Here is a 16,157-nt window from a genome sequence, read left to right as displayed (position 1 = left end):
TTACTGCCTTAATCCATACCCACGGTTTACCTGTAGGCTATTTCAGATTAGACTAGCACATCATAAGCCACCTATGAAGTTAATTCTCACTGGGCAGGAGGAACAGCATGTCTAAATTGTCGAACTATGACAGAGCATTCTTTCTGCTATTGGAAACTGAGGAACAGTTCCCTGAATGTTTGCCAGTGGCCTGCCACTCATCTGGTAAATAGGTTTGATCTTTACAGGCCTGATCCAAAGTGCATTGAAGTCAGTGGAAAGGATCCCACTTATTTCAGTGAGCTTTAGATCACAGATTTTATGGCCAGAAGACCGTGATCATTTAGTCTGATCTCCTGCACCTACCCAGGCAATAGAATTTTATCCAATGATTCTTGAACTGAGTCCATCAATTTGTGGTTAAATTAGAGAAGATATTTGAGAAAGAGATCATACTGGAAGATTTCAAATGATGGAAAATTCACCATATCCCTTGGTAAACTGCTCCAATTACCTTCATTGTGAAAAGTGTACATTTTAGTCTCATTTAGAAATTTGCTGACCTTAGCTTTTCAGCCTTTGGATCTTGTCTGCTGTTTCAAAGAGACCTCTGGTATTGGAGACCTGTATGAACTAGAAATTGTCTATTATGTTTTGCCATTTGCCTCTTAAGCCCATGAGGAAATGTACAATTTTGTGATGTACAGAACCTCACAGAACTGCTATAATAGGGTATTGGCTTTCTATGAGATCATTGCTTTAACCTTATCCCCAGTTAAACTTTTTAGCAGTGGGGAAAAGGCAGTGGAACAACTGAAAGAAAATGATCACAGATCAAATTTTTCTCATTTACACTCCTGTGGAGTTGCTCCAGTTCTATGGATGTAACTGAGTTTGGAACTGTGACTAGGCCCATAGGCCTCCTGCAGGAGGCCTAATGGTCCTGCCACACTCATCTCAGGAAAGGAACAGTGGAGATAAGTCCTTCAAATGGCCTAGAGAGGCTGCAAAGTGCTAGCCAACCAGAGAGGCTACAGAGAGCAGCCAATCAGGACCCAGGAGGGCCATATAAAAAGGAGATGTAGAGCCAGAGACAGGCAGTTCCTTGCTGGAGCCAGAGGAGTGCATATGGTGCTCCTGGCTGGCCAAAAGGAACTGCAGCACCATGGACAGCTCACTGCCAGCAGGGACCAAGGCAGTGAGGAAGAGCTCCTGGCTGCCTGCTGGGCCTGAACATAGAAGAGCTTGGTGAAGTAGTTTTAAGGCTAACAAAGACCTATCAGCATATTGTCTTATCTATCCTTTACGTTCCCCTAGGTAGGCATGACTTAGTCTGGGTGTCCCCTGTTCTCTCTGGGCACTGAGTTACAGCTTGTTTGCTGCAGAGCCTGGCTCTCAAGTTAGCCTCTCTTGTGTGCTGACTCTGTGACCTTGTCAGCTTCCAGCTAAGCTGACCACCTTCCCCTTTCATTTCTGCCAAGGGCACCCTTTTAACCCCTCAGGTTCTTTGATCTCAGCCTGAGGCTGAGAAGAGAAAAACCTCCTATTTTGGATGGTTCTTCCCCCAATTGATGGCCCAGCCATTTTAATTCTTTTGAAGCAGGTACCTGAACCTCCTTTGATTGAATTCTATGCATTTGGCCAGGCAGCAATACAAATTTGAATAGGGGAAAAACAAAGTCAAACCCAATATTCCTAAAAACATCATATGGACACTTTCCCAGTTAGTCACAGGCTTTGAGAACCGAACCTGTGCCTGTCTGGCAGCATATGACAGTACACAGAACTACCACTAAGCTCCCACCAAACTAGCTTAGCTAGCCTCCAAAATCAGCCCCCTTGACACCAGTTTTATTGAACCGTGTCCGAGACCGAGGGATTAGGGACTGAGGAATAAAATGTTAATAAAAAGGGGCCACCTGGGATTCTCCACTATGAGGATGGAGATCCAGGTTTAATTACTGTTCCCAGGCATAGAACACTGTTTAGCAGTGTGATAAACTCAGGACAGACGGCTACCAGGGGGCGGGGGTGTAGAAAACAGTCCCAGAAGGTTAACAGGCCCTCCTCCCTATCAACTGAGGAGGGGTGATTACAGGTCAATCAGGTTCATCTGAGGAGGGGTTACCAGAAATCAATTCGGATTAGCTGAGAGAGCATTACCTGAGGTTAATTAGGAGCAGCTGATTCCAACTAAGGGCTGCCTGAGACCTTTTTAACCCCTCCCCTGTTGGGGGTGAGGGGGGGAAACAGTAGGAGTCAAGCTGCCAGTAGACTAAGAGCAGCAAGCCTCACCAGGAGGGGAGGCTGCATTCCCTCTCATAAGGGAGACAAACAAACCCAAAAGACCGGCTGAGAGAAGGAACGGACTGCCCCTTTGCAGCCAAGGGGGACTGTTTTACCCAAGCCCGTGTCGCCAAGGCTAAAAACAGCTGAGGCTGGTGAGACAGAGAAGTGCCTTGCCACAGCAATTAGAGCAGGAGCTGGCAATCAGGACTCCTGGGCTCTGTCACTGTGACCTTGAACATGCCCAGTGAATGAGTTTTCTGTGGTCGAAACATTGAGATTTTGAGGGGAAGTGGTACGAAAGAGGTGACAATGAGGAGTCGGTTATCTCTCAGGGCTGTTGTAGATTCTCTTTCCTTCTCCTGCAGAGAAGTTAGGGGGAAAACCTACCCCCATAAATAATTTATAGTATTTTGATTTAATTAAATGACTTTCAAACTAGCACTTAATTTTTTTTCTCCATTGACTTTAATTATAGATTATTAGCCTGAGGCTCATAAATCTGAAAAAAATGGTTTCTGGTGACATTCTTTTCTACATCATTTAGGATTATCGAAAGGTCAAAAATAACTTCAAAGTTAATTTTACAAAGAGAAACACCACAGAAGGCAGAAGACATATCCTAGTTAGTAATATCATTAATGAAAGAATGTTACAGAAATAATAGAAGAAAGTATGATCAATACAGTACCAGCTCCAGAGCCAAATTCCAGCAGGCTGTATGTACTGCTTAGGACCAGAAAAATCAACTGAGGAAGCAATGGCTGAAACTCTTTTTCACTGAAAAATGCAGATTTGGGTTGGCCATGTTTTGCAATGTGTGTCAAATTCAGTTAGTTTAGTTTAATTTCCTTCCTACCCAAATTCTAAATCAATCAAAATGTTTTGTTTTGACACTGACAGATTGAAATCTTTTGTTTTTCTTTCAATTCAAAATGACTTTTGTTTCAAAACTTACTTAAATTTTATTAAAAAAAGAAAACAAAAACAAAACAAAATATTTCACTCGACCTTAAATTCCTCCCCTCACACAAACTTTTTGCCCCAAAATTTGAAAAAATCCTTGTTTTAGGTCAGCCCAAAACAATCCCCCCCCCAATTATTTTTCTTTTCAGCTCAGCCAGGAACCAAAAAATCAGTCATGCACACAGCTCTACTTCAGGTTGCTTATACTGGCTTCAAGAATGTGGAAGTTGTTGTTGTATTATGATCATGTTTAAAGGCCCTGAGATGGGTGCCCCCACAGTGCTGGACACCGTACACATGCAGCAAGAGACAGTTTCTGCCCAAATAGCTTGCAATCTAAACAGATATGACAGGAGAAAAGGGTGGGAGGGGAAACAGAAGTACAGAGAGTGGAAGTAACTTGCCCCAGGTCACAGCAGAGATGGGGATAGAACCCAGGTGTCCTGACTACCAGTTCACTGCCCTGTCCACTATGTCAGTGTTTCTCAACTTTGGCTGCTTGTCCATCCTTTTATTCAAAATCAAAAGATTTTCACAATCTTCCCCCCCTTCACATTTACTATACAAGTATGAGTGAAAAATGTCACAATGCTAACTCATTTGTGTGTTTTGTGTTTAGAAGCTGACCTAGAATAGTTGACTTTGAAGGGTAGAAGGATGCAGGGAGTGGGATTTTCTTTGCTTTTTATGGTAATACAATTTCAACGCCTCATGACCCACCTGGTTGCTTTTTGCAATACCTCTGGGGGTCTTGAACCACTGCCCTGGACCTCACTGCCTCCCAACTTGCCTTAGAGTGGGTGATAATCATGTGACTGACTGGCTTCATATACTTTTTTGTGAATGTTTTGAATGCAATTCTCTGTAGCCTAAGAGGTTGAAATCATATTGTGGCCAAATCCTTTTAGAGGAATTCCTCACATCCCTAATTCCAACAAACAGTTTAATAAAACACTATGAAAATATCATGCCCGAACAAGTGGGTATTTACTGTTCTTTCCCCCATTTTATTAACATAATCAACTTTATTAGCAGCAATCAATTTACAATATTGTTGGTTTTATTGGGACCATTATTTTCTGTTACTGCTGCATTCCTTTATTACAATGATCACAGCTATTCCAGTTATGTTTATTATTCTTGAAAATGCTTGTGCATGATGACTTTTTGTAGTCTGTTTCCTCAGTATAAGGAGTTTGGGACTCAGTGCTACTTTTGCACTTTCCTTTGCACTCTGCTTTCAGTACAAAACCCATTGAATTGAACCTAGAGCATCAGTTTGGGCTTTATTACTGTTCCACGTTAGTGTCAAATCCGTATCAGCTCTCTTGCTGTGTGAGGGTGAATTTCTTTGTTTAAAAAAAAGCTACATTTTCCATGGGAAACAGAATTACCAGAACAGAAATATCTGAGGTAATGTAATTCAAGAAAGGCCATATAAGGGTATTCTAGAGTTTCATCCTCCTTCAATATTATGGTTTAATGCTCTAGCTCCTCATTCTACCATTCCATTGATTTTTTTTTTATTCCAGCCTTTTCAACATACCTCCAGTGAAATAAATCTCTCCTCAAATTTCCCTTCAAGGTCTTTTAACAGTGGATCGATTTTATTAATTTTTTAAATCTTGTTTATTACTCTAAAACCTAATATTGATGAGTTGACATTTGTCAACATTTAATTTAATTACCAACAGTCCAGACATGCACAGATGGTTTAATATTTTAAAACGACAATGGCCTGTAATAGTTCTTTGTATTCATCTAGGCACTGAGTTAGGCTAAAATAGGGATGAGGGACTTTGATCTGGGAACCTCAAATTGTTCTGTGGACACTAATGAAATAAGATTCCAAAGATCCCTGTGACCAGATGAGTCTTAACCATATGCCATTTACAAATTGGGAAACTGAGGCACAGGATGCGTAAATGACCTCTCTGTGTGTTTGTTGCTCTCTTGTGCCTTATTGAATTCAGCTTGTGTACAGTCTCTGGGCAGGAACCATCTCTCGTCATGCTATTGTATGCCACCTAGCATGTTATTGGATGCTCAAACCCTCCCTGCCCACCTCCATTCCTCCCGATTTAAAAATTTGCCCAAGGTCAGCCAGTGTGTCAGTGGAGAGGAGAGAATGCAGCACAGAAATACTGACTGCCAATCCCCGATTCTAATCACTATGAAATTTTGTTCATTCCTGACATTGATTAGACCAGACTTCAGCAGGGAGCTAGGTGACTCAGGGGATCAGTAATGGCATATTAAATCTTTTGCCTCAAGGTTAAAAGCCTAAAGTCAGCCAAGACTGGTAGTGGCCAAAGATTGTTTGTGCTTCACCTCTGCTTTTGCATCCTCCCACCTCCAACGGGGATCCTACCAGATTGGGGTGGGGGCTCTGTCATCTTGGAAGAACAAACTTACACGTATGCTGCAGACTTGTATTTATTTACATTTACACACACTGAGAACTGTGGTCCACACATTCTAGCTACTATTGATAATTCCCTGCCATTGGAGGGGCCTGGAGTGCTGGTGGCCCCTTGGTCTTACTTGTTGAGTCCCTGATTAGTCTCCTTAGTTCTGAAATGCTTTGGTCTAACTCAAGTCTTCCTGTAGGGGTATGTGGGTGAAATTTAATGACCCGTGACCTACAGGAGACCTGACTAGATGATCTGATGGTCTCTTTTGGCCCTTAAACTCTATGAAACTTTAAACTACCAATATCAAAACTCCATTGTCGCTATACCTCAGCCATCCTCTTCTCTGTAAACCCAAGCCTCAAAGCCAGGCAAATTGAAACTTAAACCATCTTCTTCTTCCAACAATTAATCATCCTTGCAATTTTCCCCACTTCTCAAATTCTTGGGGAAAATGGATGGACTTCATCTTAAATCCTAAAACCATCCAATCCAGCCTATTTCAGCCCAAGGCAGGAGGAGTGAATTCCAAAGCTGTATGGCCTCCACAGAGGACCAATAGGGCTCCAGGTAGATCTTCAAACTAAACAGTATGGTATGGGGGAGTGTCACAGAGTGACTGGCCTCTTTAAGGGATGGGGGGAGTGGGAGCCACATCTGTGCCATAATCAATTAGCTGCTTCCTAGCCCAAAGGGGCTGAGGACAGAACTCCAGGGGAATGAGCTTGGGTGCTTGGTGCTCTATCCTAAAGCCAGAAAGAATCCCGAAAGTGGCTAGGAACGGAGCCCAGAGTAGCTCCTGAAGGGCAGAAGAACCTTTTTGTTCGTTGGGACTTCTTAGTTGGACTCTTGCTGGAAGGGATTACGTTTTGTATGTGACTTGACCGGAGGGCTAAGCCAAATCTCCTGGTATATTTCTCCACATATCTCCACATTAAATCCTGGTATATTTATTGAAAAGATGAATCCCTTTTCTGAATAAATTTCTTGGTTCAACCAAACCTCTCGTTTCTGGTTAGACTATGTTGAAGGATCTTGTGGCATTTGTGAATTGGTGCCCCAGTGTAGGCGCACTTAATAATGGCACTCTTTCACAAAAGGCGGTTGGGTGATTCAACCATTGCTCTGATATCCTCCACCGAAAGCATACCAATTATCCTGCATTGTGATAGAATGTTGGCAACATCATTTTGATAGAAAGAAAACATTTCCGCTTTACTAAAGATTAATTCATCAATCTCCACAAAGTTGCCATAATGGACCAAGGAGTGCAATGGATTTCTTTATGGTGAATTCTGTCCAAGACCATGTCCCCGGCAGCCCATGCAAGTAAAATTTTGATGAATAGAGTTCTCATGCTGAGTTAGTTGGCCTGCAGCAATCAGGTTGCTGTAATTGTAAACAACAGTTCTTTGGTTTGTGGAAGAATGCTTGCAATCTGCTATAGGGTAACTGTGGAGTTATTAAGAACCAGATGCAGCAATTTAACATTTACCTGCCAGATGAGTGATGAGTCACCAATTCAGATGTCAGTCGTGTTCTTCATTAAATGTGCTTGCTGAACAATCACTTATAAACTCAGAGGAAAGGGAGGGGACAAAAAAAGCTCAGATTATGGGTGATGGGGGTGGAGCGGAACAAATATGCAAAAGTGTAATTGGCAATCAGACAAATGCAAGGAATCAGACACAAATTGCAAACACCAGAGGAAATACGGCACAAAATCCTATAAAATGCAACCCCAGTGTAAGATAAAGATCTTTAGGGCCATATTATTAAAGCCTAACACAAAACAAGTGCCTGTCAAAATGCATGTGGAGCACTGTGCTGTACAAACTTACTGTTGCAAACACAAATACCTATTAGCTGGTAATTACATACACCAATGGATAAGCAGGCAGCTATCCTGTTTGCATATGCAAATATGGCTTTCTGCAAGGACAAAGGCTACATGCACATTGTAATGTTCTTTTGTCCTTTTGGTTTTGTATCCTATGAGGATATTGAGCCTGATTCAAACCCCACTGAAGTCAATGGAAGAACTCCCATTGACTTCAGTAGGCTTATCGATTTCTTTGGATGTGCCACCAGCACTTAGCTGTGAGGTGCAAAATAAGTTACTGATATAACCACTGCTTAGCTAACATAGCTTCAGTGTTGCTTGATGTAGTACTGTCCATGTTCCATTCAAGCAAAGAGATTAAGTTACTAAAATGAAAACCAAAGTACAGGTATCGTTATATAGTGTCAAGACTTTCTATGGTACCTGGTTCTGAGCTGTGATCCATAATGGCAATACCCCATTGTCCCACCACTCTGTCTTGTTTTGGGTTGCCTTATGAGAAAACTTCCTCAGGGTCTCTGGGTTAAACATCAGATTGTGAATCACTCCATGATCTTCAATCCAGCGACCTGGAATGCAAAAGAGGATGAGACGAGATAAACATGGGGGATGTCCCTGAAAGGAAATAAATAAGGATGTCACATAGGTGTGATGTGGCAGATCCCGGAACACAATGCAGTCTTGAACGAGCTCTTTCCAGATAAATTGATTCAATTGTTCCAGCTAACTGGGAAGAAGTATAAGGAAAAGATAGGGCAGGGGTAGACCTTCCTGGAACAGGCTGGCTTACCACTATTGTTGTCACAAAAATCACTAAAGATGAAGCTAGCAATGAATGGCTTGAATTTCCAAAGGGTCAAATCTTGATCATATTGAATTTCATGGAAGAAATCCATATTGGTGCAAATAAAGCAGGATGTGCCCTAAAGAGTTATAGCTAGTTAAGGCAAGACTATAACACTGCATTTTAATAATTCTATTGTTTTACTAATTTCATTTTTACCACAGTTTTGTTTTTTGTTAGCAGCCCTTTTCAGTCTCACTGAAGGAGTTGGTGAAAGTGAGGTCAGAGGGGGATCTGGATGTTTGGTGGTTTGGTGTATCTGTGTTATCCTGCCTAGATCTGATGGGCTGGGTAAGGAAGAAAGAGTGAGTAATATCTGGTCCTTTTTCACATATTAATTCTTCATCAAATAAACTATTTCATGAATAACTGTTTTATGCTATTTGATCAGCTCAGTAGCTGGTAAAATTCTGTTTCTTAAGTAATAGTGCTGGATTCATCATGCTTTTTCATTATTTTGCCTACTATGAAGCTCCATGTGTCCTCAAGAAATAATAATGATGCATATTAACAAACAGAAATCATCATCACAGGTTCTGATGCTGTGATGGGAATGTTAGAAATCAAACCTTTGGTGACAGTCCAGATTGAATTGTTTTCTTCCTTTTATAAATTCCCATTGGGATACAAATCCCTTTTCCTTGGGGTTTGAATTGTGCTGGATAAGAGGAAGTGCTGAGCTCTCTGAATAGGTGCTTTGGGCCTGGAGAGCACTCTTGGGGAGAGAGTGTGATTTGGACTATACATCCACACAGGTGAGTGAGAAGTGAACCCCGCAGTTACACTTTTCAGGGACTGCCCAGACACTGAATCCAGAGGGATAGGTGTGAGGGGGTGGGAGGGCTTACAGGCCACTTACTCCCTTTTTGGAGCAGGCGGGTGGGTTGAGGAATGGGTAGAAGCTCGGATCCATTCCTTGCCTGCTGGGCAGCATTGCTGAGTCAGTGTGGTAGGGGGTGGATGGGGAGTGTGAGTAATTCACTGTTGGTACAGGACAGCAGTACCTTGCCACACACCTTCCTCACCCCACCTCTCTCTGAAGAACAAGAGAGACCTATAGCCCCCTGAGCCCCAAATCACTGGTATGCTCCTGGGCTGATGCAGCTACATGGCTCCCTTTACTATGAGCTATGTCCTTGTGACAAACTCTAGCCTTCAATACATTTTATAGGATTTATCATGTTGATAAACTGAGTAAGAGAACTGATCATCATATGACTTCCATTTAAACCTGGATACAGATGAATGAACATCAGTGGCTAGATTCATGAGCCTGTTTCATGTGACAAGCTCTGCTGGCAACATGGACTGTGAGGAAAGCACAAGCAAATGCATAATTCACTCAGTTCCAAACAGCCACTCTTCATACTTCGCCTTGCCACTCTGAGTGCATGGAGAAGTGCAGTTAGTCTGGCATTGCACAGGACTAGATGATTTTATGCAATTCACCAGGATTTCTAGTTACATATTATTAAAGTAGGAGTGAAACAGTTTTCCCGGCCTGTGAGGTTTTTAAGAATTGAAAATTTTCCCATCCCAAAATGGGATAAAATGTCAATCTTGAAAATTTTTGTGAACTGAGAATCTGTTTTTCCCGTCAGGTCAAGTCAATTATGTGTTTCAATAATATTGGATATGTTTATTTTGATTTTGACACTTTTAAATCTTTCTTTTTAGTGTAAATTAACAAACTTAGAAAAGTAATTCTGAATTGAAAAATGAAACTTCTAAAAGAAGTCAGAATGGGATGTTTTGACAGTTTTGAAATTTTATTCAAAAATGTTTCAGACAGGAATATTGATCAAATCTGGCTTCCTTTTGAACAGCTGCAGTGAATTGACATCTTCCAATCTAAAAGTTTTGTCGGCAAAATATTTTGTTTTGGGTCACTGTGATGTTGAATTCCATTCATAGAAAATGTCCATTTTGGCTAAACTTTTCTGGTTTCTTGACTAAACAAACTGCACAAAACAAACACACCCCAAAAAACAAAAGTTATTCAGTCTTCAGTAAAAAAAAAATCTTAAACCAATTTTTTTAACTGAAAACTGAAATTGTTTATCAAAAATGGTTTTAGAAAACTGAATATTTTTAATAAAAAAACAAATATTTTTAGAAATTTCTTATGAAAAATAATGAGCATTTTTTGACCAGCTTTGTATACCTGTTTCAGTGCTCTGCTGGCAAAGGTCCCTGCTTCTGGAAGTGGTTATATGCCTGTGACCAAATCTTATCTCTAGTGTCAAGGAGTTCCATTGTCTAGGCCAGCTCCTGTGAAAGTCCCAAACCCCGCAGTCCCCTTTCAGTCAATAGTTTCACAGTTCCAATGTAATGTAGCTGTTGTGAGAGGTCATGGTTGTGGACAGAGAGGAGATTTTCTAATTCACTAGGGCCAGTCTCATGGAGGGCTTTGACTATCAGGACAAAGACTTGAACTGGACTCTGTATTCCATGGGGAGTGAGTGCAGCGAGCAGTGCACCTGCATTCTGTGGAGACCATTGTAGCAAACCAGATGGGCTGCTGTGTTTTCTGCTAATTAGAGCTTTTCTCAGAGGCTTGTTTTCATTCCTATGGGTAATGAAATGCAAGTCTGGAGGAGGATGAATCACTGTGGCCAGGTCAGTGCCTGAGAGGATGGAGCAGAACCTTTGGGCTCTTCATAGACAGAAGAGGACATTTTTTTGCTGTCATGGTTATTTGGGCATCCACCAGCACTGAGGAGTTCCAAAGGACCCCATGGCTGTGGATCAATGTTAAACTGGAGAGCAGATGCCTTTAATGGTGGGAGATGTTATGGAGGATGCACATTTTATTCCTCTCAACTTATTATTGCAACAAGAAGTTAATACTTTCTCAGTGAATAAGGACTCATGTACATTCAAAGGTAGCGTTGTGTCCAAATTTCTGAATTAATGGACTCTTAGGGATACATTCTGCCACTAAATCACACCACTTAAATTCAGTGGTTGTAAATCAGGGCAGAATTTGGCTCATAACCTTTCATTAACCCCCAGTTCTTTGAATGCTCCTTTCATAATGTGGCAAATAAAGCAGATTGGTGAAGGTGGCCACTCTGTCATGCTGTGGAGTATTTATAAAACATCAAGGAGATTTGCGAGCTCAGGTGCCCAAGTTTGGCTGTCACCTAATTGCCCATCAAACAGAAATGTTAACGGTAAATGCTAATGAGTATTTACAGTGAGGTAAGTTGTGACAAGGCTGTTTGCTCTAAACATATTTAGATAAATATTCATGTTTCCAAATTAAATGTATTCCAGCCCCTTAAAAAAATGTGAGGCCTTTGCAAAAGATTCAGAGATTCTATGGCCAGCGATGCCCATTCAGATCATCTTGTCTGGCAGTTCTCAAACTTCATTGCACTGAGACCCCCTTTGGACAACAAAGATTACTACATGACCTCAAGAAGGAGGACCAAAGCCTGAGCCTGCCAGAGCCCTGCTGCCCTGTGGGGGAGAAGCCAAAGCATGAGGACTTCCATCCCAGATGGGGGGCGGGGGGGACTGTAACCTGAGCTCCACCGCCCAGGCCTGAAGCCTTCAGGCTTCAGCTTCAGTCCCAGACAGTGCAGCTCTAGCTTCAGCTTCAGCCCTAGGTGGTGGAACTCAGGCTTCGGCTTCAGCCCTGGTCCTGAGCAAGTCTAATGCCAGCCCTGGTGACCCCATTAAAAAAAGGTTGCAACCCACTTTGGGGTCCCAACCCACAGTCTGAGAATTGCTGATCTAGTCTGACCTCCTGCATAACACAGGGCAGAGAATTTGATCTATGAATTCTTGTCTTTAGCCCGTAATTTCTAGCTGAGCTAGATCACGTATTTTAGAAGAAGACACAACATTGCTTTTGAGGCTACAAGTCACACAGTTGAGGTTATGAAACAATTATCAGCATTGTAATCTGGCAGCTGGGCCAGCACAACTCTCTCCTACTGAATGCTTTGAAATGAGGCCCCAGCTCTTCCAGGCTAGCCTGGTGTTAACATTCTAAGAAATATTGAGAAGGGAGTTGCTACTGCTTCTCAGCAGTGCCCATTCTGTATCAGTGAGGCCCATAGCAACGGAGAACTAAGCCTGAAGCCTTTATTCCACTATGTTTACCTAGAACCTTGTGAGACTCCCTGGAATTGTTTGTAAGGCTCCTGCAGTGGCGGGTGAGGGAGGCGAGAGCTTACATAGGAGAAGCCCCATTACTCTTGCCAAATTCCAACTTGGGAGACTGAATTCTGTATGACTATAACTGTATCAGTTGTGTAGCTCCAGCATGGAGCTAGTTGCTTTATGATAAGGTCTGAAGTTGAGGAGCTTATGGTCTAAACAGGAAGAAAGGAACAAAGAAGAGGCAGTGAAAATTCAGTGTGAATGAATAGCGTAGTGACCCTTAGTCAGGTTGTTGGCAAGGATTGAAGTCGGAACCTCTAGCATAGATCTTCACCCTCCAAGCAAAAGGACTTGAATCCATTAGCTAGAAGCAAGGACTGGGACCTGTCCTCTGTGGGTCAGCAAAGACATAATTGGGCAGTGTGTTACAGGAGTAAAAGTGAGCATTCATCATTCACACTGCAGGATTTTTTTTGCTTATTATGTGTTTTCTTTGGGTGTTGCATTTATTCTATCTGAGTCCCCAATGCAGTGTCAGTGGGATATGGTTGTGACCCTAAGGCAGCTTTCTGTATGAAGTTTATGTATTATTGTCTGTCAGGGTGTATATGTAATTCCATGGGGGAGGGTGACTAAAGCCCTACAGGAACTAAGAACAGTGAGGGGTGACTAGGCTAATTTACTCAGACTGTAACTCTCCAGAGAGATTCCACCCCCTGGGGAGACCTGCATATACTGGTTCCAATTGGATTCTTCCAAGACCAACAGAAAAAGGACTTTTGGATAAACAGTTTAAACTGATTCAGGGCCTTTCTTCTGATCCATCAAATAGACAGGACCTTCTCTCCCAATACCTGTGGAGGAGTTGGAAGGACTTGACCTACTGGGGCCCCATAAGACTGATGGATGACCTCTGCTGAGATTTTAGCTTGTATATAGGCACTCTTATTGTTTTTTATGTTTGTCTGTAATGCTTTCACTTTAAGAATAAGTGTGTTTAGTTAGAGCTGTGTGGTAATTCCTAACAGCTGGCAGTTATGTTGATATAGCCTCCAAGGAGAGCACAAAGCAGGTCTGCTGAGGCAGTCTGACTTGCTGGTGAATTCACAGTATAGCCAGGGAACTGTGCAGCCTGGAAATCCCTTGGTCAGGGGGGAGAGAGATGCATGTCTGGGGACTGCTGGGGAGCCAGAAACCTGACAGTGGATGCCCTTGCTGGACCACAAGGGGTAAATACAGGTGCAGTTCCCTTGAACTGTGACAATGGTGTTTTTCTTCATTCCTTATTCTAACCTGTTTTGTAGAGTTGCTGTGTGCAGATAAACAGCTGCTGTGCTTCACCCCAGGGGTTGCATATTTCAGTGAGGGGCAAAGTGATTCCTATGCTCCCTATATATCGCTCTCGCATGATCAGTTAAATTCATAAAAGCTCTTTTGTTTGCAAGGTGTTGTGTTAACAATGACCTTACATGTAGATACTGTAAGCCTAAATTGCTTTTATTCTTGCATGAACAAGATCTGTCAACAGAACTGTGGAGCACTTGCATCCCATCCTGACTGACTGGGTGTAGATATTGGGATAAGAGAAAATAGGGCAAAGCATAAGCTGCAGCACTTAATGGGAAAGGTGGCTCAAGGAACAAGCTAGGTGAACCAGAAATCAGTGACAAGCCATTTAACTATTCCAATTTCATCTGGGTATCCTGACTTTAGGTAACAGGGAGTTTGCTGTTCCATTGTCTCAGAACTGTCAGGCTGTAATATTTTTGAGGGTTTTTTTTATAGATTTGTTTGCTGTCTTGAAAATTTATGGTGGGCATCTATATCTGTGGTTAATTATATCAGACACCTGCCAAATCGTATTTGCTTATGTAATGCTGCACTTCAACAGAGATCAGGAGACAGGTCTGTTCCTGCCTAGCTATTCTGTTAAGAGGGAAAAAATGCTCTAATTTTCCATCTTGTATGTGGAAATTTGTCATCTTAGAGATAGGCCACTTTGATGGATGGAGGACCTGATCCTGTGAGGTGCTGAGGGCCTCCTGTGTGTTGCTGGGAGCGCTCTGTTCCCATAGATCTCAGTGCCATCTTACAGGATGCACTCAGCAGCTGGCAGGATGGGGCTCTGAGTTTCTGAAATATTCATTACAAGGTGAAGATCTGACCTAGACTTTCCAAAAAAGAGTAAGATATGAAAGACAGGAGAAAACTCTTCTTTCCCCCCCAAGGCTTCCATTGACATTGTCTTGTTTAGAAGACAGTCCTATTAAAAGGACAATAGGCAGTGCATTGTGCAGCAATTAACTAGGATGATGGATTTATTTAGGGCCAGATTCAGCTGGACTATTCCTGGATTAAGGGATTTCTCAGTGTGAGTAAGGGTGGTAGAATGTGGTTCTTATTGTGGCAATGTAAATGAGAATTAGTCCCTCCATCATTAAACTGATACTGTTGTGTTGCAGTGAGACATCAAGAGATGCAAGTCAGACCAGTAGAACCCACTAAACCCTAAATCTATGATAAATGAGGATATTCCGAACATCTGAGTCAGCATTCAATTCCAACATCCATTCAGTGACAAAGAAACAGTTTGATATCTTCTTTCAAGCATTTGTTTCCTTCATCCTTTCAACTTCCAGCAATGCAATGAACTAGAAGGCTCAAAATATACAGGTGATAGCTAATTCTTCAGAGGGAGTGCAGTCCAAGTGGCATGGCAAAAGGATCTCACATCAAAGTACTGTAAACATGTACTTGAGAATCCAATCATTGAAAGTGCAGACAAATCATAAAATATTAACAGCTCAAGATAAAAGAGCACAACTGCCTCCCAAACAAATAATGTGCTATACAAAATCTATATACCTGGGACCAAAATCTCTGACTCCAGACTTAATCCAAATGAAATGGGAAAAACACAAAAGGAAAAGTTAGCCACAGCTATTGCTGTGGATCCAGTGGCTTCCAGGCTATGGCACATCAAACTCAAGTCTGAGCTGCTGTTCCATCTCTGTTGCTTCTCTTTTTATTGAGTTCAGAGTGACTGGGGAACTGTCTATCAGCTCATCCCTCCCAAAGAACAACATTGTATCCCTGTGGTCTAGTGGGTTAATGGATACGGTAGATGTCAAGAAGTTACTTTAGCACTTCTTTAGGGTACATCTACACTTCAAACACTACAGCGGTGCAGCTGCAGTGTTCAATGTAGACACTACCTATGTTGATTGGCATAAGGAATCCACGTCCCTGAGAGGTGGTAGCTAGGCTGACAGAAGAATTCTTCCATAGATCTAGTGCTGTCTATACTGGGGGCTAGGACCATATAGCTACATCCTTCGGGGTGAGGATTCTTTACACCCTGGAGAGTTGTAGCTATACTGATGTAAGTAAAGTCCTAGTGTAGACCAGGCCTTACTGTGATACAGCTATTTGGAATAAGTGAATAGCACATCAGTGAAATTCTCAGTCTAACCCGCCCAAACCCCTGCTTGCCCCCTGAGCGCCGCGCCGGGCCGCCCAAACCCGCGGAGTGCTTCGCCGGGCCGGCCAAACCCCCGCCCCTCCCTCTGAGCACCGGGCTGGGCCGGCCAAACCCCCGGAGCGCCGGGCCGCTCAAACCCCCACCCCCGAGCGCCGCACCAGGCCACCCAAACCCCCAAGCGCCGCGCCGGGCCACCCAAACCCCTGCCCGCCCCCCGAGCACTGCGCCGGGCCG

The 16,157-nt window shown here is 42.7% G+C and overlaps 1 protein-coding gene across 1 annotated transcript in view; it reads right to left on the bottom strand.

Annotated features, from left to right (window-relative positions):
* Positions 1-16,157, bottom strand: part of LOC117883864 (ectonucleotide pyrophosphatase/phosphodiesterase family member 7-like) — a 44,438-nt gene that overhangs the window by 13,394 nt on the left and 14,887 nt on the right. Inside the window, exon 2 of the mRNA XM_034783686.1 lies at positions 7,909-8,054. Within this exon, the coding sequence (XP_034639577.1) occupies positions 7,909-8,054 (146 nt within the window). The remainder of the gene's footprint in view (positions 1-7,908; positions 8,055-16,157) is intronic.

Source organism: Trachemys scripta, chromosome 10 (assembly GCF_013100865.1).
Source record: "Trachemys scripta elegans isolate TJP31775 chromosome 10, CAS_Tse_1.0, whole genome shotgun sequence".
NCBI classification, from domain to species: Eukaryota; Metazoa; Chordata; order Testudines; family Emydidae; genus Trachemys; species Trachemys scripta.
The sequence above is the reverse complement of the archived record's forward strand: the minus strand, read 5'-3'. Positions and strand labels throughout refer to the sequence as shown.